This window comes from Phodopus roborovskii, unplaced genomic scaffold (genome assembly GCF_943737965.1).
Source record: "Phodopus roborovskii unplaced genomic scaffold, PHOROB, whole genome shotgun sequence".
NCBI lineage: Eukaryota > Metazoa > Chordata > Mammalia > Rodentia > Cricetidae > Phodopus > Phodopus roborovskii.
The window spans coordinates 68087713-68115681 of NW_026126418.1; the positions used below are offsets into that span (position 1 = coordinate 68087713).

The 27969-nt window shown below is 50.3% G+C and overlaps 1 protein-coding gene across 1 annotated transcript; it reads left to right on the top strand.

Moving 5' to 3' along the window:
- Window positions 1–208: 208 nt before the first annotated feature.
- Adamts13 (ADAM metallopeptidase with thrombospondin type 1 motif 13) lies at window positions 209–27840 on the top strand. The gene is given in 30 exon segments (XM_051184930.1): window positions 209–325; window positions 611–680; window positions 1894–2042; window positions 4370–4453; window positions 4656–4780; window positions 4902–5048; window positions 6167–6313; window positions 6747–6909; window positions 8201–8305; window positions 8982–9133; window positions 9239–9302; window positions 11397–11523; window positions 12645–12793; window positions 13223–13343; window positions 14022–14102; window positions 14858–15039; window positions 15922–16057; window positions 16138–16267; window positions 16889–17074; window positions 17608–17794; window positions 18655–18775; window positions 19798–19927; window positions 20009–20085; window positions 20088–20190; window positions 22457–22661; window positions 23393–23705; window positions 24380–24526; window positions 24825–25001; window positions 26784–26968; window positions 27548–27840. Coding segments are annotated over 30 exon segments (4245 nt in total). The 3' UTR covers window positions 27713–27840.
- The last annotated feature ends 129 nt before the right edge of the window (window positions 27841–27969 follow it).

Sequence of the window (27969 nt, forward strand, 5' to 3'; positions counted from 1 at the left end):
AGTTGGGTGCTCTTCCCTGGGAACCATCCCTTGCTAGTTCCTAGCTGCTTGCTGCCCGCCCCATAGCTCTGCCCTTGAAGGAAGATCCCAAAAGTAAACACTGCCTGATGTCTCCGCCCAGCCAGCAAATGAAGTCTGTCACATTCCACACTAACCAGACTCCCAGTCAGCAGGGCTCCTGTCCAGCCACCGGCTGCCTTTTCTAAGGATGAGCGAGCTTTGCCTACGGGTGACATGTCAATCTTTTCATGCTGTCAGTATCAGAGGAGTCCTCACTGGTGCCTTCTTCATTCTGAGCTGCTGGGGGCTCTCTGATTTCCAGAAGGTGGGATTATATAAGATCTGGTGTCGGGTGTTGGCATCACCTGGGAGAGGGGGCTGCCAAAGCTCTTGGGTGGAGTGGGTGTGGTCTTTCTGCTGGCAGAAAAAAAAAAATCCTTTACTCTGGTGAAGATGACAGACTCCATTTTGTGGCAGACCTCTGTGGACTGCTCTCCTCTGCTCCCTAACTAGGCAAGGCCCTTCATTCTCTGTCTCTACATCTTCCTTCATCCCCTGTTCCTTGGTATTGTCTCCTTTCTCCTTTTTCCTCTGTCTTTTTGTTTTGCAGAGTTTTCTTCAAGCTCTGGAACCCAAGAAGATAACCTCTTACTTTGGCCACCATGCTGCGGCACTCACAGGTAGCTGTCCTGATGTGCTCTGAGCCTGGGGAATTTCTTGAGCCCTGGGTGGGGGACTGAGGGAGTTCCCACTGAGTCAGTGCCATGAGGGTTCTGGTGGCCATAGAAGGAGGAGGTCAGAGAAGCTTTGTGTCTTTCCGTTAATTAGCTTCATTGCTTCCTGCCAACTTGATAAAAGCTGTCTGGGTGTTCTGGCTGCACTAGAGTCCTGACTCCAGGCTTCTGTTTAGTATCACAAGGGAGGGGCGTGTTCATCGACTGGCCTCTTTGGCCTATGGATGGCTTTCGAAGAGCTGGCTGATTTTCAGGAACTTGTCTCTTTTGGCCATAGCTGTAAATATTTATTCCTTCTATGGGAACAAGGTGGGTAATAGTCCAAGCAACTCTGGCTCCTGTCCTGTAGATCTTCTCCTGGTGAAGGCTTTCCCATGACCTATGGCCCTGTCTCTTAGGATGCAGTCCCTTTTCCCAGAAGAGTAGTTGGTGATTTTGATTAAAACTATGGTTGGGGGAATGCCCCTGGAGCTAGTAAAGTGCTTCTGTGGAAACATGAAGACCCGAGTTCTAGTTCTGGCCACAGACAAACTTGTTGCAAGTGGAATCCTCTGTACCCTGATGGCTAGCCCCATTTGTCTCTGGACCTTGCCAGCGTTTATGTGATGTATGTGTGGAGGCCAGAGGTGCTCTCCTTCCTGTTGGCTTGTTTATGGAACATCTATATCAAGTCTGAGACCTCTCTTTGTCAAGAACTGATCCAGCCCACAGGCAAGGTCCCAGACAGTAGGCAACTTGCAGCCTGAAAGAGCAGGGCTCTAACACAGGACTCTGTCTCTAGGCCTGGATTCCTACTCCTTCTCACCAAAGAAAGAATCCTGGACTCTTCTTCCTTAGCAGGAGGGTCCCAGATGGGAGGAACAAGGGAAAGGGAGGTGGATCCTGTCTCTTACAGTGCCTCAATTAACTGAGGCCCTGCCCCCCTTTGTCTGTGAGAACAGGCTTGGGGAGCCATGTTGTGAGATCCTAGGAGAATACTTCACCTTCTCTTTCCAGCTTGAGCTGGGCCTCCTGCCCACTCCCCCACCACCTCCTTCAGGCTGAGAACTGGGCTCTGGGAGTGGACATGAAATGGGTCTTTTGACTTCCAGGGTTGGCCACTCCCTCTCTGTTAGCTCCTCAGCACCTGTTCTTTTAAAACCTTCTCCTCCCCATCTAGGCCATCCTTCCTCTCACCTCCAGAGACTGAGATGGAGAAGGACTTTGAGGGACATTCTGCACCTGGAACTACTGGTAGCTGTGGGTCCTGACATCTACCAGGTTCACCAGGAGGACACAGAACGCTATGTGCTCACCAACCTCAATATCGTGAGTGGTGGTGGGCTGGCAAAGGCTTGAACAAGAAGGTGGGCTCAGGGTCTCTGGTGGGTCTGTGGGCTCTCCCTCTGAGTCTCTGGACATAGTGTCCCACCCTCAAAGCTTGTGATCAAGTCAGTACATTTGAACTCAGTGTGTTGAGTTCAACATACCCATAGAACATAGAGACATGAGCTTTGCTAGAGCTCATGACCCTGAAGAGAAAGGGAGGTCACTACTGTCTTCCTCCCCCCCCACCCCAGTCTCCACTGAGCAAAGGTGGACCAAGTCAGGGAATCCCTCTCAACACCAGAATCCTCCCCATAGCCTCTCAGCTCTGCCCCAGTGCTCGTTTGACCAACAGTAGGTGCAGTTTGCACACACTGCTCTCTCCAGGTCTCTTGCCCCTTAGGGAGGTATGGGGCAGATGAGTACTCTAGGTGTGAACAGATGTTATTCAGGCTGAAGACGTGAGGCTCCCTTTCTTTTTCTTTTTTCTTTTTTTCTGGAGACAGGGTTTCTCTGTAGCTTTGGAGGCTGTCCTGGAACTAGCTCTTGTAAACCAGGCTGGTCTTGAACTCACAGAGATCCACCTGCCTCTGCCTTCCGAGTGCTGGGATCAAAGGCGTGTGCCACCACCACCTGGTGAGGCTCCCTTTCTTATAGGCACCTCCTCCCTGTGATCTAATGGTTGGGAGAGCAGAGGCACCTCAAACCATTAGCCCTTAGGCCAGAATGTTAATGTGTCAGCCAAGACACAAAGAACATCAAGTTTCTCTTTGAGAGGTCATGGAACACTGCACATCTATCCAGTACACAAAGGACATAGGTGAGATATGACTGTTCCCGAGATTCAGGAATGACAACCTGAATTTAATCCACCCACATGGTAGAAGGGGACAGCCAATTCCTACAAGCTGCCCTTTAACCTCCATATATGTGTGCACATACACTAAATATATATATATATATATATACTTTTTTAAAAATCTGGTGACAGACTGGAGGAACTAGTTTCAGCCAGTGCTGGACAGCTCTGGCATTCTCCTCCCCTTTTCCTGTCTGCTGCAGAGATGGGGTTGGGACGCGGAGTCATGAAGAGACCCCGGGTGTGGTTCTGGGGCAGCGTTTGGTCCCTGCCACTGTCACTTTCTCTAGACTGGCTCCAGTGTCAGCCTGGTCACCTTCGGGAGAAAGGGAAAGTCCTGTCTGCATCCACCTCACCAGGCTTGGGGCCAAAGGTCCCTTGCCATGCCATCTACCCCAGGCCTGCCCTCCCGTTTACAGGTGTGGTCTAAGTCCACACGAACCTGTGTAGGCTTTTTGTCTACAAGCCTGTCTCAGTGAAAATGATTCCCTCTGCCAATTGAAAACCATTGTCTTTAAATTTGGGGGTCTCTCCCTCCAATTTCAAGTTGCCAAAACCCAGGCTCCCTTGAGTTATCCATGCCATTAGGTCAGTGGTTCTCAAAATGTGGATTGTGACCACTCTGGGTAGGGGATCAAATGACCCTTTCACAGGGATGTCTTAAGACCCCAGGAAAACACATATATTTACATTATGATTAATAACAGTAGCAAAATTACAGCTATGAAGTATCAATGAAAATAATTTTGTGGTTGGGTGTCACCACAGCATGAGGAACTATATTAAAGGGTCACAGCATTAGGAAGGTTGAAAACCACTGGTTTAGGAGAGTTATCCAGGTGGCACCTGAACTAGAATCTCTAGTTTTATTCTCTGAATCTGCTAACCAGGCAAGGCTTGATCTCCATCTTTAAAACAAAACAAACCAAACAAACAAACAAACAAACAAAAATAAAACAGAAAGTCTAGCCAGGTGGTTGTGGTGCACGCCTTTAAACCCAGCATTCAGGAAGCAGAGGCGGGTGGATATCTATGAGTTTGAGGCTAACCTTGTCTACAGAGTGAGTTCCAGGGTAGCTAGGGCTGTCATACAGAGAAACCCTGTTTTGAAAAACCAAACCAAACCAACACCCCCTCTCCCGAAAATCTATAAGGAAACTTAGGCTTAGTGATTATATAGTGACTAGTGACCTGAGCCCACAGCTAGGAAGAAGCAGAGTTTAGATTAAACTCAGGCCAGCAATCAGCTCTTTTTGTTAGTTGGTCTTCCCGAGGCATGAGCTAGAGAGAGGCTTAGAGGCTTATCTAAGTCTGCATTTGGTTCCCAGCACACAGACAAGATTTCAGCTTCCCACTCCCACCCCCCAGCCTCCATGGAGCACCCTCTTCACCACCAGCCCTGCCACTGGGGCTCCTGGACCCACTCTGAACATGTGTGTCGCCTCATCCCCTCCCCTGTTGCCTTCTGCAGGGGTCAAAATTGCTGAGGGACTCATCCCTGGGGGCTCAGTTCCAGGTGCACCTGGTGAAACTGATCATTCTCTCTGACTCGGAGGTGGGTACACACCTATTCCCTTCACCCTTTCGTGCTCAACTGGGGGTGGTAACTGTGGGGTGGAGCCTCAGTTTCTCCATCTGTAATGTGGAGGTAGCAATGGGATTGCTATAATATGAACCAACTGAGAAGCACACTGGCAACAGTCAGCACCATAATTGGTACCACTTCCTTAGAAACAGGCTTTATGGTTGTTTCTTAGATTACTCCAAATATCACGACCAATATCACCTCATCACTGATGAGTGTCTGTGAGTGGAGCCACACAATCAACCCCCATGATGACAGCGATCCAAGTCATGCTGACCTGATTCTTTATATAACCAGGTATCTGAGTCCCCACAGGGGTGCTGCTGGCTTAAAAGGGCTGCACCATGACCTTCCCTGTTTTCTACACTAGCAACATGATTGGTGGAGCCATCCATGTGATTCTTTTTCTCTCATCAAGGTTTGATCTGGAGTTGCCTGATGGTAACAAGCAGGTTCGGGGGGTTACCCAGCTGGGAGGTGCCTGCTCCCCTTCCTGGAGCTGCCTCATCACTGAGGACACTGGATTCGACCTAGGGGTCACCATTGCTCATGAGATTGGACACAGGTATGTGGCCTTACTAGCTATCTCCAGCCTGGTCAGCAGCTGGTGTGAGCCCTAGGGTGGAGGGCTGGCTTAGGCAGGCAGCAAACCTTTTCAGTGCCTGTCAGGAAGGTTTCATCCATCAGCCCACATAACTCTTGCCTTTTAATATAACTATATGTCCCAAACATTTCTCAGCTCACAGATCTCTTACATTTTGTTTCATTTTGTTTTGTACATACTACAGCGCAATCTCCTCTGATTGGACAGTTAGGGTGTTTCTGAGTCCTTGCTGCTGTGTGAATTGTATATTCTTATGGGCAAATCTTTATTCCTGTGTATTATCATTTTATCTAGAGTTACCAGTCTTTTATCTTCTTGAATTTTTAGGATTTTTTTTTAAAGTTAGGCAAATAAAATCCAATTGTTGTAAAAAAAACAAATATATCAAATGATACAAAAATTTGCGGAGTAAAGAAGTGAGTTTCCCTCCTGACAGGCCACCAACCCTCTGAAGTGATGTAGGCTCCCAGGGCTGGAAGCCAGGCTCTCCAGATCTCCCAGGGGGTCTGACCCCAGCAGCTCTTGCACTGCCCCTAGGAGCCCTCTTAGGCTCCTAGGGTCTGCTCTGCTTGAAGTGTGGGGATATTCAGGCCTTGCCTGAAAACAAACAAACAAACACTACCTGGGAAGAAAAAGGAAAATTGCCACAGCCCCTGGGTTTCTCAACCACAAGACAGCTGCAGCATGGGTAGAGTTCCCAAAGCTGAACACAACCAGGCCATCAGCCACCGGAACAACCTGCTGGCCCCTAGGTCACCACCTGGCCCCCAGTTCCCACTTCTGCACCCCAGACTACTTGTAGCCATGGATTAGGAGGAGTTAGTCTACCCTCAAAGGTTTTTTTTTTTCTTTTTTCTTTTTCTTTTTTCTTTTTCTTTTTTCTTTTTTGCTATTTATTGGCCAAAGGAGAAAAGAGCCACCCTGCTGGACCAGCTCACCTCCCCTCCTCTTAGAGACGGAAAACTGAGGCAGGGCCTCCACGACTCCTTCTGTTGGGTTGGCTTAGCTAGGGGCACAAAGGTGTCACAGCCCCAGCCCTAGCCCTAGCTGACTACTGACAGAGTTTCTTCTCTCTACAGCTTTGGCCTGGACCATGATGGTACTCCAGGCAGTGGCAGCACCTGTGAGGCCAGTGGCCATGTGATGGCGTCTGATGGCGCGGGACCTACAGGAGGGGCCCTGGAGTGGTCCACCTGCAGTCAAAGGCAGTTGCAGCACCTGCTCAGGTACAGCCTCCACCCAGACAAGGTTGGCTGTCACTCTCATCTTGCCCAGCAACCTTTACCCCATCCCACTCTGCTGCCAGAGCCCTGCACGATAGGCCACTCTACTCCCGCATCGGTTCTTCCATCCCCTCCCATTCCTCCTCTGTCATTCTTTTCCACTTCAGTGAACTCACTCCTCTATTCCATCCCACTTCTGGGCCCATTCCGCAATCGCTCCTTGTTCTCTACCTCCCTTACCTCCGACTTCCACCCTTTCATGCCAGGCCACTTCCTGTCCAATGGTCCATGGCCTTCTCCATGCCTCTTTCAGCCTTCCACCTGCTCCATTCACTGTCAGGCTGCTACCCAGCTAAAAGTCCCCAGCTCCACATCTCCTTCAGCCTGATCCCACTGGTGTTCACCCAGGTCTTGAGCCCTGCCTGATCTGTCACAGCATAGGGCAAATGCACTGCTTCTGGGACCCACCCGGGATGCAGTCAGCACTTTCATGGCACCAGCTGATGGCACAGCCTGGCCTCTACTACAGTGCAGACGATCAGTGCCGTGTGGCTTTCGGCTCTGGGGCTGTCGCCTGCACCTTCTCCAGGGAGGGTCTGGTGAGTCTACCCCTCACTAACATCCAGCCTCACTCCACTCTACTCATTCCCCCCAGTACAATGACCCCACCTGGTGGGTGTCAGGCACAGCTGAGGACCACACCAAGGCTTGATTTTGTCTACTGCTTGTGTTTATTGTTAAATAAGAAATGTGTGCACATGCATGTGTGAGAGTGTGTCTCAGTACACAGTGAAGACGAGAGAGCAACTGTGCGGGTGGACTCTTTCCTTCCACAGCTGATTCTGAGGATTATACTCAGGTCCCAGGTTTTCATTATAATCACTTTTACCCATTTCCTCCACCCTTCTCTTGTGTATTAAACATTTTTTAACTACAGTCCCCCCCAGTTTTGTTTGATTTGGCCTTACAGTTTATGCAATGGTTCCTGGCACAAAGGCATCTAACCTATGGAGGTGAGCTCAGCATAAAGGGCTTCCAGAAGGCAGAGGCCTCTGGACTCCACACAGAGTAGGAATGTGGCTCACATGAGGTGGTAAATGGAGAGGCCAGAGTCCCCCAAGTCAGACTTCCTCCTTAGGAGGTGTAGAATCTTCCCCCTTTGCCCAGGTGAACCCCTTCCTCCCTCCCCCTATAAAAGCATTATGAATTAATGTTTAGGGGCTGGGGATACAACTTAGTAGGTGAAGTGCTTGCTGTGCTGGCATATTCAAAACCCCAAATTTGGTTTTGGACCACACAAACTGAGTATAGTGGCATATACCTGTAACTCCAGCACTCTGAAGGTGGAGGCAGGAGAATCAGAAGTTAAGGCCGTCCTTGGCTACATGGGGAGTTCGAGGCTAGTGTGGGCTATAGACCTTATATTTTAAAAGCTATGTTTAGTATTTTTATAAAATGCAAACATCTCTGAATTATTATGTTTATTGATCTATGTTAGAATGTTTATTTTTTCTTTTGTAAGTGATTTATTTATTTTTATTTCATGTGCATTGGTGTTTTGCCTGTATGTATGTCTGTAGTAGAGTGTCAGGTCTCCTGGAACTGGAGTTACAGACAACTGTGAACAGCCATGTGGGTGCTGAGAATTGAACCAGGATCCCCTGGAATGGCAGCCAATGCTCTTAACCACTGAGCCACCTTTGTGATTTTAAATATTAAGACATTTTCACGCCCCCTAGAGGCAAGGTCCATCCTTGCTTCTGATGGACAAGTCAGTCAGCTGTGTTTTGTTCCCTCAGGCCACTCTCTCATCAGAGCAGGATATTTACTGGTCTAGAAGGGACAGTAAGCTGGCAACCTCTCAAAACACCACCTGTCCATCTCTCTTAGGATGTATGCCAGGCTCTGTCCTGCCACACAGACCCCCTGGACCAAAGCAGCTGCAGCCGCCTCCTCATTCCTCTCCTGGATGGGACAGAATGTGGTGTGGAAAAGGTTAGAGCAGTGTGAAGGATGAGGCTAGAGAAAGGCGGGGTCTGTGTCAAGGGGTGGCCATGAGAGGATGAGGGTGAGGGTGGGAGGGGGATGCCCAGAGCCTCTGCCCTGCACTCCCCACACTTTTCCTGATTGGGCCTTTTTGAGCTCTCATCCTACAGCACTGCACTCCTTGCCCATCCCATCCTCCAGCACTCTCTCATACAGAGAAGAGTTTGTTGAGTAACAGCAAAGTCCAAGCATCTCTGATGAGATTGCTTGCCTTCATTGCCTATACCATCTCCCTAGGGTTAATTCTCCCTTTTCACTGGGTACCCAGACCCTTCCTCTGTTAGCCGCCCAGACAGAATGAGCTGTGTGATTGTGCCCAATGTTGGAGGTCCTTCTGTGGAGGGTACCTGTTCATGAGAGGTCTCTATATCTTTTGGGAGACCCCATATGTGGCCCTTATGTACTGGGGGTCTCTATGCTGGGGTGCTCCTTGTCAGTGAGATTCCTGTGTGTGTTAGAGAGTCTAATGAGGAGTATGGTCCCTGTGTTGGGAGTCTCTATGTGTGATGGGAAGCATTGGGTTCTGGAGGGTCCCTCTGGTGTTAGTGTCCTTGTGTATGCTAGCCACATCACATGTGTGTTGGGTCCCTGTGGGAGAGGGAGACAGGGCTGTTCTGCTTTGCAGTGGTGCTCCAAGGCTCGCTGCCAATCCCTAGCCGAGCTAAGCCCTGTGGCAGCAGTACATGGACACTGGTCCAGCTGGAGCCCCCATAGTCCTTGCTCCCGATCCTGTGGAGGAGGTGTGGTCACTAGGAGACGGTGGTGCAACAATCCCAGGTACCTTCAGAAGGCTTCCCTGCAGGGAGGGTGGCTGCACCCCCCCCATTCTCTGGCTGCCGCAGTGGTCACCTTTTACCCCTTTTGTTTTGTGGGCATTTCCAGGCCTGCCTTTGGGGGACGTACATGTGTGGGTGAGGACCTCCAGGCTAAGATGTGCAACACACAGGTAGGCTGGTCTCCTAGATGGGAGGGTGGACAGGAGTTAGCCACCAGAAAGGCTGACCTGACCTGTGGGCTCATGCGTCCCTTTTGGAGGAAATGGTGTTTAGCAAAGACCCATGTGACTGCTTCCCTCCTAGAGTTTCCCTGTATAGCTTTGGAGCCTGTCCTGGCACTTGCTCTGTAGACTCACAGAGATCCGCCTGCCTCTGCCTCCTGAGTGCTGGGGTTAAAGGCGTGTGCCACTACCACTAGGCTCTCCAAGGGTTTCTAGTCACCTTTGAGATGGCATCTCTGTGATGAGAACTGACTGGGAATGGTTCCGGGAGCACACTGTAAGAAGTGCTTCATACAGACACCGATGCGAAATGTATCTGGCTTAGACAACCATTTCAAAGTTCACAGTGCAGAGACAGTGAACACACTGGAGTGTTGTGTAACCACTGCCTGTATCTGGTTCCAAAATTCACCCCAGAGGAACACCCCACACCAGTAAGTAGTCTCTCCTCCCCATCCCAGCAGTCCAAGCTGAGCCATGTCTCCAGCCCCCACATTTTGGCTACAGTGAATCCAGCTGCTGTCAATGAGTTGACTTTAGTTGGTTTGAGTTTTCTGTGACAAAACACCATAGGCAGAGTCATTTATCAAGAACAGAAATTAATTTCTTATGATTCTGGAGTCTGGAAGTCCAAGATGAGGTCCTGGCAGACTTGGTGTCCACTTCCCAGATGGTCCCTGTTGCCCTGTCCTTCAGAGACACGGAATACATGGCCCTCGAATGGTAGAGGGGACAAAAGCGGCTGAAGGCCTACAACAGAGCCCTCTAGCCCTCTTTAAGAGTCCAGTCCTGATTGTTCAGGCAGACTCCTTGAGCCCTCATCACTTCCCAAGGTCACACACCTCTTGGTCCTGTCTCATGGGGGCACTGAGTATCATCAAGGATTTTGGAAAACCACAGCAATGCCTAAAAGTGGAATTGCTGCTTGTATAGAAATTCTAGGCTTGACTTTTACTTTTTCCTCTTTTTAAAAAGCCCATATTTAACTTTTCAAGTATATTTATGTGTGTGTGCATGACTCTCTCTGTGTATACTCATTCACAGAGTATACTTTGAAAGCCATAACAGTGTGGGATCACCTGGAGTTACAGGTAAATCACCTGATAGAGGCACTGACTGGCAACTAACTTGAGTCCTCTACAAGAGCAGCAAGTGTGTCTAATGGCTGAGCCATCTCTCCAGGATCCTCCCCATCTTTTTGAGACTGGGATTAACTACATAGCCTGGCTGTTCTGGAACTCACTATAGATCGGGCTGGACCTGAACTAACAAAGATCCACCTGCCTCAGCACCACAAGTGCTGAGATTAAAGGTGTGTGCCACCACACCTAGCCTTAAATTTAACAATCTGTTTCTCTTTATACTGGGCCATTTTGCCATTTTGTATTCCTACCAACAGTATGTGAGAGTTCCAGTGTTTTCATGCCCTCTACTGTACGAGCGTTTTCAGTCTAGTTGTCCTAGCTGTCACGAGGTGATAGAATGATTTTTTTCCCTGTTTATTTAGAACCAATTCTCTGCTTCAGATGGCTGTTGGCTGCTGGAACATTCAACACGTGGTGACACACCCCTGTCTTACTCCTTGCCTTCTGCTAAATGTCCAAGGCCTCCTCAGACCTTGAGAGGAGGGAGATGTGGTTGTCATTTCTCCCCATTTGGTCAACCCCAATCCTTTACTTCTCTGTGCAGTGAGGCAGCACGGCATATCTGGGTCACAGGTCCTCATTTCCTGCCCTGCATGCACCTGCGAACAGAATAGACAGCTCAACCACAATTTCTCAGGTCCAGGACTTGGAACCAGAGACCCCAAGTGCCACATTACTGCCTGTTTTTCTTCCTGCTGCTGCTGTGTCCTTTGCATATTATCTGGAGCTTTCCCATGGGCAGAAAGAGGCAGATCTGGTCACCCACAGCCCACTAAGAGGATATAAGGCACAGCCCAGGGCTGAGTTGTCCCCATCTCTTGACCCTGCATGCAGGGTACTCGCTGTCTCCCACTGGCAAGGACCCCGCCTGTACCTGTCCTCTGCCTCCTCTGGCCAGGCTTGCGAGAAGACTCAGCTGGAGTTCATGACGGAGCAGTGTGCCCAGACTGACAGCCAGCCACTGCACCTTCCCCAAGGTGGTGCCTCCTTCTACCACTGGGATGCCGCTGTGCAGTATAGTCAAGGTGGGCTGTGGGCCTGAGGGAGCCCTCCGACAGACAGAGCTCTTGGGATTGGCTAGTGCCTCAGTTATTTGTCTTGCTGCTGAGATAAAAGATAAAATACCCTAACGAAAGCAACTCCCAGGAGGATAGGTTTATTCTGACTCACAGTTCCAGGGTACAGTCCATCGTGGCAGGGAAGTTGTAGTAGCAGGAGATTGAGGCAGCTGGACAAACTGCACCTCAAACCAGGAAGCAGAGAGAGAAAGATAAAGAGAGAGAGAGAGGCCAGACAGAGAGAGAAAGATAAGAGAGACACACAGAGAGACTGAGATACACACGAGAGAGATAGAAAAGGAGAGAGACACACAGTCAGACACACACACACATATACATACACACAAGAGAGAGACAGAGATAGAGAGAGAGATAGACAAAACACACACAGAGAGAGAGAGAGAGAGAGAGAGAGAGAGAGAGAGAGAGAGAGAGAGAGAGATCTGTATTCAGCTTGCTTTCCCTTATTCAGTAGTTCAATGCCTCAGCCCATAAAATGATGCTGCCTATTTTTAGGATGAGTCTTCCCTCAATTAATCTAATTGAGAGTCCTTTATAGTAGAGCCAGAAGCTAACCTAATCCAGAACATCTCTTATAGCACGTCTAGAGTCTTGTCTTCTAGGTGGTGACTGTAGATCGTGTCAAGTCAATATCAGCACTATCCCAGCCTCTATCACTCCAGTCAGTGCTGGTTGAGCAGGACTTGACTCATGTTCTAACATCCCATAGGCCATGTATGTATTGCTCTCTGGCTTGGTCTGCCTTCCCAGATAATAAACACTGAGGTTCTATCTTAGAAGTGTCTTCTTCTGAGCTTGCTAGAGGGATTCAGGGAGATACTTCAGGGAAAATGCTAAGGTGATCCTTGACTCATAATCCAGGAGCCATGGCTATAAGACCAGAATATAATATGGACCTGACCACAGATTTGAGGCATATTGTTATCTGAGGCTGGTATGAGGACTGTACTTGGACCCTGTCTGGCAGAGCTACCATATAGCAAGTCTCAGAGGAACTTCCTACCTAGCTCATTAACCTCCTTCTTCACCTTTGAACACCAGACTTCCTTGCCACTCTGCCCTCCCAGGGGACACTCTGTGCAGACACATGTGCTGGGCTGTTGGAGAGAACTTCATTGTGAGCCGTGGAGACAGTTTCCTAGATGGGACCCGCTGTGTGCCAACTGGTCCTCGGGAAGATGGGACTCTGAGCCTGTGTGTGCTGGGCAGCTGCAGGGTAGGCATGTGGACAACTCAGGTTCCCCTCTGTCCTTAAGGACTCGAAGCTTTCCTGTCCCAATAGAAGGCTCCAGGGCAAGGGGAAAGGGGAAAGAAGGGGAAAGAAGTGGGAAGAAGGGGGAAGAAGGGGAAAGGGGGAAGGGGAGGTGGTCTATAGGGCTAGCTCAATGGCACCACCCTGTGCCCAGTGCTAAGGAGTATTGTTGGGAACAGGCTAGAACTTGGAGTCAGCCTATATTACAGACAAAACTATGATCTTGGGCAAGTCATCATGGGAGCCCCTAGGTGCAGTTGCTATGTAGATACCAGGAGCTGTAGGGAAGCTGCAGAGAGTATGTCAATCTCAGAGTCTCATGGCCAGCAGGGCTGTGGCACCAGAGAAAACAACATCCCAGTAATACAGGCCTTCCAACACTCCTTTGCACAGACATTTGGCTGTGATGGTAGGATGGACTCCCAGAAGGTTTGGGATGCGTGCCAGGTGTGCGGAGGAGACAACAGCACATGCAGTTCACAGAATGGCTCTTTCACGGGTGGGAGAGCCAGAGGTAGGCCTTCCCTGCATGGAGGGCGGGTTTCCCAGAAGTCTGCAGGGCCCAGCATCCAAAATGTTAATCTGGGCTACTCAGGCCACAGCACTCACATGCTGGCTCAGCTCTGGGTGTCTTCCTGTGTGTTTCAGTTCATTCTTCCTTCTCTGATGTCTTGTCATGGCAGGCTCAAACTCCAACAACATTGCCTGTGCAACTGTACCTGCGTAACTCTCTCATTATAGATTTGAAGAGAGAAAAAGAGAAAAAATAAATAGCAGAGCCTGAATAATTGTCAGGTCACTTCTTCCTTCCCACTCAGGAGTCCCAGCAGGGAGGATACAGTGGATGACATGGATGCAAACTACACACACACACACACACACACGCATGCATGCACGCACCCACGCACATAAATAATTTGTCAGCGTTGACTTGCAAGATCAGCAGAGAACTTAGGCCCTTCCTCTCTGGCTGTACCTAGAAGCTTGGGTCTGGTCTACACTCCTGGCCTTGGCAATGTCCTTGCAGGGTCTTCCACCTGGTTTTGAGCTCATGACATGATAAGGATTCATTATGCCACTGAAACCAGCCCTATGACACCGTTCATGTCTCTGTCCAGCTAGGACTGTCTTCTTTGGCAGTGTATAGGTGACCATGAGGCCCATGCAGCCTTCTTGCTCTCCTTATTCCTAGAATATGTCACATTCCTGACAGTTACTCCCAACATGACCAGCGTGCACATCGTGAACCGCAGGCCTCTCTTCACACACTTGGGTGAGACAATTGAAGGATCCTTCTGTTCTCTGAGATGCCCTCACTCCTGACACCACTACTTATACCCCATTGAGAGCTGCTGCACTCACAGCTAAGCTTATCCCGGGGAAGGGGGTGCAGGTTAAACTTTCCTGAAAAGGAATATGGAAGCTAAACATGGAGGAAAGCAAACTTGACTACGCCAACTCCTGGGAACTGGTGTTTTCCCACACCTGGCCATGACATATTCCCAGAGGATGACCATCCCAGGAATCTGGCCTTTTAAGACTCAGATCCTATTCCATGAGACTTCTGCTTTGTCTCAGAGGCTAGCTTCTGACCTTAGACACCCCCCATGGAAGGGATTTTGGCCTTGGGTCCTAGAGCCTGTACCTGTGAGTGTACTCAGTGGAGGCAGAGGTCACAATCCTCACCAGCTTCCAGAAAAAGGCATGGAGCCACCACTGTGGGAAAGCCTTCTGGGTAGGTTGTATGTAGCAGAGATGTGCATTCCTAAGGAAGGGTTTGGTTAGTGAAGATACCATCTGAATGAAACCCTAAAAGGGTCAGTTCCTTGGGGGCATGTTTGGAACCTTGGAAGGAGCTAAGGCCATGCTTTGGGGATTAGACTCTGTTGGCAGAGATCCTCCTGCCCCTTGTCTTGTTGCCATCTTTAACCCTATTCTTTCAAGAGTGGTCCTATCCCACTAAATAGACTGCTGGCCTATGAGGAGGATGTTGACTACTTCATAGTCCTGATGGCTCTGTTCTCAAAGCGGTGAGGATCCAGGGACACTACATTGTGGCAGGGAAGACCAGCATCTCACCTAGCATCGTATACCCTTCCCTTCTGGAGGACTATCGTGTGGAGTACAGAGTGATCCTCACTGAGGACCGGCTGCCCCACTTAGAGGAGATTCACATCCGAGGACCTGTCCAGGAAGACATGGAGATCCAGGTCACCAATCAGCCAAACTGGGGGGTGCGGGGTGGGGAGTCATTAGGCCTCCAATGGTGGCCCTGAATACTGCTTATTTGTCTGTAATTCACTCACTCATTAATCCTTGCAGTAGTGATTTGGGGACCTGATACAAGTGGGGCTCTGTGTAAAGTGAAATGCAACAGGAGCCACTCACAGAGTTAGTGTATTGCAAGTCCAAATAAAAATGTGCTTGTGTCCAGGGCCTCCAAAGTCTACAAGTGAGAGAGATTTCAGAGTGCTGGTATCAGAGATTTCCCCCTAACCAGGAAAGCGTGGTGGAGCTGAAGGACTGGCCATGAGCAGCCCTCTGACATGGGAAGTAGGGCAAATGAGGAGTCCCTGTACCAGGCATGTGGGACTGGCCTTTCTTGGGATGAAGAGTGTCTCTTGCTTCTTCTTTGGGGGCAGAGGCACATGAGGCCCTGAAAGTTTTCATGTAGGGATGTCTTCAAAGAAGACATTATCTGTGTACTCCCATCCCTGTGTGATCTGCTAAAGAAGGCATGTAAGAGTGGACCAAAGCTAAAATATCCTGAGCCTTCACCTTCCATCCTGGCCTGAACCTCTTCTGCTGGACCACTGACACTACTCCTGACCTCTTTGACAGTAGACTGCCCCAAACCTCATCAGCATTCCCATAGCATCCCACCCCAAAGCTACCACCTCCTTGGTACATACCTCTTCTGTTCTACATTACTCAGAGCTCCTTGACACTCAAGGTCTGTCTGCCTCCTGGAGTCTGGGAATATGGGGACTAGAAAAATAGAGTTCTGGACTTCTTTTGGGACAGGATGATGCAGCAGAGTCCAGGGTGTGCCTGTTCAGGGCCTGAGCTCTCTCTCACCTGTCCTAATGTAGGTATACAGACGATACAGAGCAGAATATGGAGATCTTACACACCCAGACATCACCTTTACCTATTTTCAACTAAAGCAGCAGGCTGCTTGGGTATGGATGGCTATTCGTGGCCCCTGCTCAGTGAGCTGTGGGGCAGGTGAGGCCCGGGGCAAGGATTGCCTAAAGCTCTGCTGGACCTCGTGTGGGGGTGGTTGAGTCTTTGCTTTACCCTTCCAGGGCTGCGCTGGGTGACCTACAGCTGCCAGGATCAAGATCAAAGCAAGGGGGTGAATAGTGCTCTGTGCCAAGGGAGCCCACAGCCACCTGCATGGCAAGAACCTTGTATTCCTGCCCCCTGCCCTCCATAGTAAGTACTAAGCTGACCAGCCACCTGGTTTTTGGTCATTCTTGTGGCCTATGCAGACAGAAAAGTAGGTGTTTTTTTTTTTTTTTTTTTTTTTTTTTTTTGATTTTTGGTGTGTGTGTGTGTGGGGGGGGGTCAGTTTTAGCTGCAGTTCTGTGGGCTGGGCTCTGTAATTGTCCCCAGTCTGAGAATGAGAGCACCAAGACTTGAGTACACATAGTCACAGAGACAGTCTTGTGTGTAGTCACACCTGCTGCTGCCACCTTGTCTGGTTGCCATGAGACCTCTCTGAGCTCAGATTCTCATTGCAAGATGGTGGTGACCACCTTACCAGGGAGAATTGTGGGAAGGCCAGCACATGGCCTCTACTGGCTTCTGCCAACTGCTAACAGAACAGTGTTAGGACGAGGCTATCTTGCTGGGTGTGGGACTAGAGAGGCCCCCAGCCATCACTATAAAATGCATGGCCTCAGGTTCAGAAATATGTTAGGGGCAGTCTCTAAGACTGGTCTTGGAACAGCAGCTTGGATCATCAAGACAGACCTGCTTGCCTTCCATCCCATGCCACTGAGACAATTGGGGGACCTGGTCCCAGGCCTGATGTTCCATCCCTTTTCTCCTAAGCTGGACAACTGGAGACTTCGGTCCATGTAGTGTGTCTTGTGGTGGGGGTCTTCGGGAGCGACTAGTGCACTGTGTGGAGGTCCAAGATGGTTTCTTAAGGACACTGCCACCAGCCCAGTGCAAAGCAGTAGCCCAGCAGCCAGCAGCAGAGGTGGAAAATTGCAACTCCCAGCCCTGTCCCACCAGGTGAGCATATGGAGGGGTGGTGGTACAGCAGGGCTCCTTGGCAGGGTTTGTCCCTTCACTGAGACCCACCCTTGTAGAGGATCCTCTCTTCCTGAGGGTTCTCATCAGCTCCATCCTGGTGACAGACAGTGGTGCCTAGTCTGTGAATATCAGCTTCCTCACTACTGAAGAGGTGCTGGGCTGCTCATTTCCATCTTTGAATTTTTTAACACCTGGGTGATGTGGGGAAGAGGGCTGTGAAGATGCCATGACACTGTGGATGTAAAGCTCATATCGTCAAAATCACTGTCACCTCCCCTGTGGTGACCACGTGGCTGCCTTATATCCTCCATGTCCAAACTGATCCTAGCTTATTCGTCTGCCTGTCAGGTGTGATGAACCAGTGCGTCAGAGAAAGCCCCTGATCTTTGCTTCTTAATGGGGTCTATGTTTTGGGATCCTAGATGCACCCTCCATCCACCCTTGGGAATTAGGCTGGACCTCCCACTAGGCAGTAGAGGTGTGGCCTGATGACATCCATATGTTATCTTCAGACCACAGGTGTCAGACCCTGGCCCTTGCATGACCACCTGTGAAGATCTGGCCTCAAGAAATGTGACGCGTGTGCCCAAGGTGGGTGACCCGGAGGACCCAGCAACTACAGGTCCCTGCCTCACAGATGAGATGCCACCTACACTGGAGCCCTGTTTCAGGACCACATGCTCTCCAGGCTGGGATCAGGTGAGTGGATGGAGAAGGAGGGTGGCGGGGACTCCTGGGTTCTTTCTTAGCTGGAGAATGAAAAATAAAGATTGTCGTCTTCCTGCAGGCCAGAATGAGGACTCCATTCTTCTCAGAGTGCTGTTTGAGGAACACCCCATCAGAGGATACACTTAGAATGTCTCTGAAAGGGGAAAGTAGTCAGGCTGAGAGAAAATAGAGCCTATTAGAAATAGCTGAGTGGGGACTGTTTTGTTGTTATTGGGTGTTGTGACCCTAATCCAGGGCCAACAGCATGCTAGGCAAGCACTCTACCACTGAGCTAGTCTTGGTCCTTCATATATATTTAAATTTTGAGAATGTGTCTCACTAAATTGCTCAAGTTGGCCTTGAACTCTATCTATAGCCCTCGTAGCCACTAAACTTTCAATCCTCCTGCCTAGGCCTCCCAAGTTGTAGGGATCACAGTCCTGTGCTACTAAGAACAGCAAAAGAAGAGGTCATCCAGCTACTATGAGAGTAATTCTTCCATCTTTTGCCCAGCACCCAGGACCTTCAGGCTGATGATGTTGCTCCCAGACTGGAAGGCCCTGGATTCTTATGAGCTAGGGACTGCAGGGCCAAGTGTGTTTGTAAATCCACTCCTGCTCCTTAGTTTCCAGCCCCATCCCGCAGAGAATTCTTGGAGCAATAAGGAGGCTGCACAGCCAAAGTGAGGCAATGGTGAAGGCTTCACCAGGGGCAGGACACAGGCCTCCCTAAAGAACAGGAGGGAGGGAACCCTGGTGTGTTTGGAATATTCCCCCTTCCCTCCTAAAAAGGAGAGGAGCTCAGAGGCAGACATGAGATTGCCAGACTCACCTGCTCATTGCTCTCTTTAGCTGGACACCATGTCTCTGGGAGAGGAGGCTCCAAGCCCTGTGGGCAGTGACAAGTCAGGGGCTCAGGCTGCCCACGTGTGGACTCCTGTGACGGGGCTGTGCTCCACCTCTTGTGGGCGAGGTGAGGCCCTGAGGACACTCATGAAACCTTCTCTTTACCTGTTCTCTACCCTCATTCTGCCTAGATCAGTGCTGAAGGAGGGGCCTGCCAAGAAAGTCTTTAAATGTGTTTCATGCCTGACTGACAGATAAAGATAGATACTAGAAAGACTGGTGTCCAAGAGTCCTGTAAGCTCCCCAGAGCTGTGTGCAAATTGACCACCAAAGCGGAAAATAGTCAGATTAAAGATACATTTTTTTAAAGGTGTTGTTTTTAAATTAAATCTCAATCTTTTGATTTTACCAATAAAGACTTAGGAGTCTGGTGCTAGCAGGCAAACCTGCTAGCTCAGAGAGACCAAGGAGTAATCAGGTCACCTTCCTTCTTAGCTGACATCCCAGAAAAGAGAGCTCCTCTTCTGCTGTCTGCTGTCCCAAACCACAAAGGCCACCAAACTCAAAACTCCCTCCCTACTACGGTTTTCTCCACAGCAAGTCCCCCTTCTACTTTTATATCTTATCTTTTCGTTTGTTTGTGTGGCCACTGCTTTTTTTTTTTTTTTTTTCAGGACAGTGTTTCTCTGTGTAGCAGTGTAGCAGCTCTCTCTGTCCTTAGTTTGTAGACCAGGCTGACCCTGAACTTAACACAGATCCAACTGCATCTGCCTCCCAAGTGCTGAGATTAAAAACATGTGCCACTACTACCCAGCTGTGGCTACTGCATTTAAGTAGGATTGCTTACATGAGCATGGATAGAAGTAAAGAGACACAGAAACTTCCACCATGCTTCCCTGCAGTAACAACAGCACCTTCAGGCAGCAGGCACGTCACAACTTTCATTATTCAATCGCTATAAATGATTCTGCTAGGTAGATACTATTATATGTAAACTTGAGGATCAGAGAGGTTAAGTCATTTGTCTGAGTGCACACAGCTGATAAGTAGCAAATGGACCTTGGCTATGGAGCTGACCAGGGAACAAACACTGAGGTCCTTACCAAGCTGGCCTACTGGGTCAATGACATCCCTGCTTCTTCTGGGCAGGTCTGATGGAGCTACATTTCCTGTGCATGGATTCTGTCCTCAAGATCCCTGTCCAGGAAGAGCTATGTGACTTGGCCAGCAAGCCCTCTAGCCGATGGGAGATCTGCCGGGCTGGCCCATGCCCTGCTCGGTGAGTTGGGGAGGAAGAGTGCAGGGAGAGGAGTCTGACCTCACGGTTAGTCTCCCATGAAGCCTTGGCCTTCTCTGTCAGGTGGGAGACTCAAATCTTGGCACCATGCCCAGTGACCTGTGGAGGGGGAACTGTGCCATTGGCTGTTCATTGTATGCAAATGGCCATGGCTGACCTCCTGTGTTTCTACCCCACTCCAAGTGCTGGCCCATGCCTAGGCCATTCCCCTTCAAGGACTGCAACCCTGAGCCCTGTCCTGCAAGGTGAGCACCTTGCCTGGCAGCCCTGCATCAGCATTCAGCTCTGCCACCACCCTCAGATGATGCAATGTACATTTGTGGGGTCTGGGATGGTGATGAAGGCACATTTTTAAAATCTATTTTTTATGAGACAGAGTCTCACTATGTGGCTCTGGCTGGCCTAGAATTTGCTATGTAGACTAGGCAAGGCTGGAACTCACAGAGATCTGCTCACTTTTGCCTCAAAGGTGTGTGCCATCACTCCTGACCACTTTTTTGTTTTTTTGTTTTTGAGCACTGGGGCTTTGTATATCCAGACTCTATCACTGAGCTATAGTCTCAGCCCCTCTTCTACTTTTATGTCGAGACAGGGTCTCACTAAGCTGCTCACTGTCTTCATTGTGTAGTCCAGGTAGGCCTTTAACTTGTGACCCTTCTGCTTTAGCTTCCCACGGCTTGTGTTACCTGGCCCAGTCAGGCATGTATGTTTATGGAACATTTATTCACTGCTCGTGCTTCACTGAACACCTGCTATGCCCAGGTGCTATCTGCAGCCAGAGAACACAACAATGACAAAGTCAAAAGATGTCTTGGCCCTCCTGGAACTGACATTGGGGGTGATAGACAATGAATGAGCCAGTGTGATGAGCAGTGTCTGGGGCAACAGTCAACGACGGTGGGTAGGAAAGTTGGCAGGGCTGGTGGCAGGTTCTAGGGTGAGGCCAATGCTAGGATTTCCATTATAGTCAGACACCTTTGCAGGCTCCATTTGGAGCCAGCCTCGGTTTACCCTTGGCTTCCTCTTCTGAGAAGTGGGTTGGTTTGAGTACTCTGACCACTGTACTGAGCCTCCTGGTGGGGCAAATGCTCTCCATGCCCTTTCTAACCTATTTCTTCCCTCTGGAGAAATGCGAGGAAGGTATGTTGCCCTTTGGGCCCTGCTAACTTCAGTTTTTCCCAGGTGGCGTTATAAACTGGCAGCCTGTAGTGTGAGCTGTGGGGGAGGGCTTGCACGGAGAATCCTGTACTGTGCCCAGGCTCACAGGAGGGATAATGATGAAGAGATCCTGTCTGACACCCATTGCCAGGGGTTGCCTCGACCCGAGTCCCATGAGGCCTGCAGCCCGGAGCCCTGTCCTCCCAGGTGAGGGGGGTGGGGTAGTGAGGGTACATGCCTAGTGCACAGACTCCAGGCAGGGCCCCTGGAGATTTCAAGGACAAGAAGTAGCTCAGAGACACTGTAGTAAAATATGGATGCTTGGCAAGCCATGCTGGTTTAAGTACAATGGCTGGTGGGTTGTCAGCTCCACAGGAAAACTGTGGGGAGGCCTGCAGGCAGAGATGCCATCCCCAGCAGAAATGGAAGAGCTACCACTGCCGCCAGTCGGGCTTCTAATCAGGTTGTTTGACCTTTCCTTCTGTATACATAATGGCTTTAAATCTTGTAGCTTAAAATCTACTTGATGCACGTAGAACATGTGCCTTTCATCTTTGCTTTTGCTAAAGTTCCAAGTTTGTTTGTTTTTTAGACAATGTCTTATGTAGCCCAGGCTAGCCTCAAGCTCTCTGTGAAGCTCAAGATAGCCTTGAATTCTTGAACCTCAGGCTTCACCTCCCAAATGTTGGGATTGTAGGCATGTGCCACCACATCCAACTAAATCAATCAATCTTTCTCTTCCTCTCTCTCTCTTCCTTCCTTCCTCCCCTCCTTTCTTCTTTATTTCTTTTTTTGTCATTTTAATGGGGTCAGCATGCACATATGAGTTCTGGTTACTACTCGGGTGTTGTGTGGCCACTCCATAATTAGCATTGATCTGTCTATGGTCTCTATTCTTTCTAGGGCCCTAGTTTCTTAGTCAGACATGATTCTGTCGCAAAGAGCACATAGGCAACTTCAGTTTAATGGTCACGATTAGGGACATTTGCTATTGGCTCCTAGTGGGCAGAAGCTAGTCATGCCTGTCTGGCAGTGCACAAGACAGCCCACCCCCCCAGGACAAAGGTCAGGGTCAGATGCCAGTGGTGGCAAGGTGGGATTCTGGTCTGGCTCATACCATCATCCTGGGTCCTGGGTCCCAGAACAGCACTGGGCCAACCAATGACATGGGCATGAGAGGCAACATTGTGGCTTATGAGGTCAGTGGAGACCTGTGGCCAGGGAGGCATTTCAGTGGCCAGAGAATGTGTGCAGACCATTGTTGAAGGAGCTGAGGGTCCTTCAAGAGTCCCCCACAAGTGACCTGGCCTTTGCAAAGGGCTAGCTGTCATTGGCATTTTTCTCTTCCTGCAGATGGAAAATATTGTCCCTTGGCCCATGCTCAGCCAGCTGTGGCCTTGGCACTGCCACACGAATGGTGGCCTGCATGCAGTTTGGCCAAGGCAATGACAGTGAAGTGGACGAAACTTTCTGTAAGGCTCTGGTGCGGCCCCGGGCCAGTGTCCCCTGCCTCATCGCTGACTGTGCCTACCGGTGGCACATCAGCTCATGGGCGGAGGTAAGGGCAGTCTGATCCCTGGGGCTAAGGAAAGCATCTACAAAGGGTCTTTGTGCATGAGGGGGCCTGTGGTCCTGATTCACCCTTGGAAGGAGGGGACAGTCTGCTGTGGTGTCTACTCAGACCCAGGGACACAGCAAGGCATGAACACCCTGACAGCTGAGTTGCAAGAAGCCTGGGGTCTGCAGATACTAGAAGTCTTACTACCACAGAGATCAGTGTCATCTTGTTACAACCACCTAGCAAATCATGAGAGAGACCAAGGTGGGTGGAGCTCAGTTCTCCTGGGAGGAGCTCACTCATGGTGGTAGACAGCACAGAGACAGAACAGATAGGACAGTCCTCAGAGGCCTGCTCCCCAATTCACCTAACCTTGGTCAGAAAGAATATGGACATCAGATGAAGACAGAATCTGCAGGAGAGCAGGACAAACACTGTACAGCAGGGTCAAAGGAGCTATAGGCAGAGAAGGTCACTCTGGCTCCCTTCTTTAAAGCTCTCAGGGACAAAGAGGCTGATGGCTGGATACCGAGACCAGAATCTCAGGTCTTGTACACATGTGAGCTCCTACAAAGGCATCCCTTTAGCTCTAATCTCCCCATCTGTAAAGCAGAGATACCTGTCATCTTCCAGGGTGTGAAGGAATGACATCACATCATATTGTCCTGTGGTCAGTCTGTCTTGCCCATCTTTGAGAGGGTCACCATGATCTTCCACTTCTTTTCTGACAGTGTTCTGTTTCCTGTGGGGATGGCATCCAGCGCCGGCATGACACCTGCCTTGGACCCCAGGCCCAAGTGCCTGTGCCAGCCAGCTTCTGCCAGCACCTACCCAAGCCAGTGACAGTGAGGGGCTGCTGGGCTGGACCCTGTGCAGGGCAGGAGACCCCCAGCTCACTGGCTCAGCAGGAAGCTACTCTTCCCAGCCAGACTCAGGCTGCTGTTACTGTTGCTTCTCTGGTGTGGTCCCAGCCCCAAGTCCAAGCCCACACCCTCTTCCCAGCCTCCCAGTCTCGGGGAATTCAGGAAATCCTGGAGGAGTCTGGTTAGGTTTCTTTCTGCTTCCTGTTGGGGAGGTTGGCATCTTGACCTGGGCAAGCACTCAGGCACTAGAGCACATGCCATTGGGCTCAGGGCCTCCTTCCCATCTGGCAAAGGGAAGTCACACTTTTCATGTTTATATGTGCATGTGCGTGCGTGCGTGCGTGCGTGCGTGCGTGCGTGTGTGTGTGTGTGTGTGTAGAGGACAACTTTGGGTATCATTCTCAGGAGCTGTCTATCTTGTTTTAGACAGGGTCTCTCATTGGCTTGGAGCTTGCCCAAATAAGTTAGGGCTGGCTGACTGAGCCCCAGGGAACCACCTGTCTCTACCTCTGCAGTGCTGGGACTAAATGCACCTCCATACTTGCCCTTTAAAATGTAGGTTCTGGGGATTGGTCCCCATGCTTTCAAGAAAGCACTTTACTGACTGAGCAATCTCTCCTGTTCAGAAGCCACATTTTCACTTCTGTCCTCTTCAAATAACCTGAACATTGCAAGGTCAGGAGTTCGGGTCCACAGAACCCCAAGTCCACACGCCACACTGCCTCCTTTTCCCTGAAGCACATAGACGTGACCTTGGGTGGTGCTCTGATTTACAGCCCCCTGCTCACTTTTGCTAGCCCTAGCTGTCAACCCTGCTTTGCTCTGGTCACCTCACACCCCTTTCGTCCTCTGTAGGTGCCTGCGGAAGGCAGTACCTGGAGCCCTCAGGAACAATTGACATGCGAGGCCAAGAGCAGGAAGACTGTGTGGTGGCCATTGGGCGGCCTCTAGGTGAAGTGCTGACCCTCCAAATCCTCCAGAGCACCCTCAAGTGTAGTGCAGGTACATCCAGAGACAAGTGGGCAGCTGCTGAGCTTGGGGGGCCTGTAGCACCTCTAGTTTATCCCATTTCTGGCAGGGTGCCCCTACTTGGCATTTTAAAGGCTGTTTCATGACTGGAGTGTGGGGATCACCATTTATATAATAGAAACCTGGGGGGGGGGATGAGAGTTTTGGTAACATACCCCCTCCTTAGTCACATTAGCCTGTAAAAGGGAAAGTGGTTAGCTGAACTCAGCCCTGAGCCACTGCTGCTGACTTGGAGTGGGGTGCTGGCTCCTCAGTGTCCTGCCCTTTCTAGGAGAGCTGTTGCTGCTCTGGGGTAGATTCACATGGAGGAAGACATGTTGGAAGATGTCTGGCATGACTTTCAGCACCAAAACCAACACACTGGTGGTGAGGCAGCATCGTGTGCTGCCAGGGGGCGGAGTGCTGCTACAGTATTGGAGCCAGCCTGCCCCAGGGACCTTCTACAGAGGTACAGCCAGGTGCCTGGGCCTCCCCACCTTCCCATTGGGTGGGTATGCCCGTGTTTATGTGGACAGGGCATTTTCAACAGGGCCATGGGCAGGTCGGGAGAGAGCTGGCCAAGATGGCAACTGGGAGCAGGCAATGTTTCCCAAATGGCCAGGATGGGTTCCTCTGTAGCCATGAAGCTGGATGAGTGAACATAGATATGACCTATGTCCGTGTCCCATCCTTCACACCACTGCCCCATTCCCTTGACCTTGGTTCTCTGCTCTTTCTGGGTCCCCTCAGGTCTGTGAGCCACTTTCCTCCAGCCTGCTTCTGGTGACTTGTATGTGTTTGCTAGCATTCACAAATAAGGTGCCTGCACTCCATACTCTTCAGACAGAGGGCATCCATGGATTCCTGTTTTATCCAGAGCCCAAACGGTTCTCTAAGAGCCCTTTTGATCACCTCAGGGGTTTGATGTAGAAGTCCAAGGTGACTGAAGATGTCTTCTACCTTGCCAATTCCAGACGATTCTGCTTGGCCCAGGCTTCATGTGAAAGTGGCGCAACGGGCATTGCCTGTGCAAAGGTGTCTCCCCCTCCCACTCCCCAGTTTCTCAAGACAGGGTTCTCTGTAGCTCTGGAGCCTGTCCTGGAACTCACTCTGTAGACAGAGATCCGCCTGTCCCTGCCTCCCAAGTGCTGGCATTAAAGGCGTGTGCCACCAATGCACGGCCTCTGCAGAGGTTTAATGTGCCACTCTTTTCCCACAGCCGCCACCAGCCGTAAGCTGTGCAGATGGCTAAGTGTAAAGGTGCTGTGGGGTCCTGCTGGGGAGCCCACTGGCTTCATTCTCATCGTTTCCCCCTTCTCACATGCAGACAGTGTGCCTTAAGGGGGTTCCTATGGACTACCGATGACAGCAGTGGACAGCATAACTGAAACCCAACTTTCCTGCCAGCTTTGTATCTTAAGTATTTTGTAGCACAAGTTCATTGAATTCGCCCTCCCCCCCCCCTTTTTTTAATATTATGTATAGTGTTCTGTTCACATGTTTGCCTGCAGGCCAGAAAGGGCATCAGATCTCATTATAGATGGTTGTGAGCCACCATGTGGTTGCTGGGAATTGAACTCACGACCTCTGGAAGAGCAGTCTCTGAGCCATCTCTCCAACTCCCATTGAATCCTCTTCTAAAATCCCCTGCTGAAAGCATGCCACTGTTCCCTTCTCCTCACAGCAGAGGGAACCAAACCTTGGAGCCTTTCTAGTTCCTTTAAAAATTATTTTCTTTAGTATGACTCTGTGTGTATGATGTGGTGTGTGGGCATGTGCATGGCATGGTGTGGAGGACAGGGGACAACTCCTTTCATCTTTATGTGGGTTCCTGCGATTGAACTCAGGTCATTAGGCTTGTGTGGCCAAAACCAAGATTTTTACCCATCGAGCCATCTCATCAACCCTCCTTTCCCTTAAAAGAATTACTTTGTGTGTGTGTGTGTGTGTGTGTGTGTGTGTGTGTGTGTGTGTGTGTGTTGCAGGGCAGGGCAGGGGCACTGTCAGAGGTTCTTTCCCACTGTGTGGTCCTAACAACCAGACTCAAGCTGTCAGGCTTGTATAAAGCCCTTTACCTGCTGAGCCATCCTCACCTGACCCTTTCGGATCACGGCCTGAAGCCAGTCTATTAGAAGTGGTTAGAGTGAAGGCTCGGCAGTGTGGAGGGGATAGCCTGTTAGGGACCACCCTTGTATCAGTAGTCTCCCTGAGGCGGCCCACAGCCGGTCAACCCACTTGTTCTTGCCTGCAGAATGTGACAGGCAGCTCTTTGGACCTCGGGGTGAAATTGTGAGTCCCCCATGGAGCCCAGATGGGAGGAATGCAAGGAGCTGCAGGGTCTTCATCAATGTGGCCCCACAGGCCCGCATTGCCATCCGTGCCCTGGCCAGTGATGTGGGCACTGCCTCTAAGGGGACCAGTGCCAACTATGTCTCGGTGAGGTCTCCAGGAAAGGGGGCAGAAATAGGGTGGCTTTTAATGTTTCTGGGGACCTGTCTCTAGGAAGAAGAATGGGGATGCTGGTTTAGGGAACCCTTTCAGTTTATTTCTCACCCAAACTTCAGAATTATTTGAAAAAGTGGGAAGGAAGGTTTCCTCCATTAACTCACCAGCAAGTGCTTGTTGCTACTTGCAAGGAAGAGGGAAACAAACCCTTTTCTGGGGGTAGATTGCCTATTGACCCAAGGTGGAAGCATCATGTTCATGCCTGTTTTTTGTTTTGTTTGTTTGTTTGGTTGGTTGGTTTTGCTTTTTAGAGGAGCATAGGTATAGCTGAGGGCTCTATAAGGCATTAGATAACCCCAGAGTCAGGCGTCAGCAGTATTCCAGCTCTGGCACCCGGCTGTGTGTCCTGGGGAAGGGGCTGAAAGTCTCTGAGCTTCAGTTTCTTGGAGAGGAACAGTGTCCCTCATGGGAGCTCCTGTGAGAATCAGATATGATTCTAAGTAGCCAGGATTCTAAACATTCTAGACAGTGATCACTAATGGCCTGGTCTGGCTATTTGCTTCTCCCTAGATCAGAGATATCCACAGTTTGAGGACCACAACATTTTGGGGGCAACAGACGCTCTACTGGGAGTCGGAAGGCAGTGAGGCTGAACTGGAGTTTAGCCCTGGTTTCCTGGAGTCGCATGCAAGCCTCCAGGGTCAGTACTGGACCATCCCACTGAGGACACCATAACAGGACGACAGCCTGGTTCTATTCTAGATTTCTTTCCAACTGCCTGAAAGGGCGGCAACACTACACTAAATAACCAGCCCTGGAGGGTGCAACACTAGCTTCTTACGAGGTTCTGACGCCTGCCAGCCTTAGGGAGCATCTTTTAGGGACCTTTTCTAGATGCAGAAGGGCTGGGGCTGGGAGGTGAAGATTGGAAAAACAGCCCCAGCTCCAGTTTCTAATAAAGGATACAGTAAACCTAACTGGCGTTTTCCTCC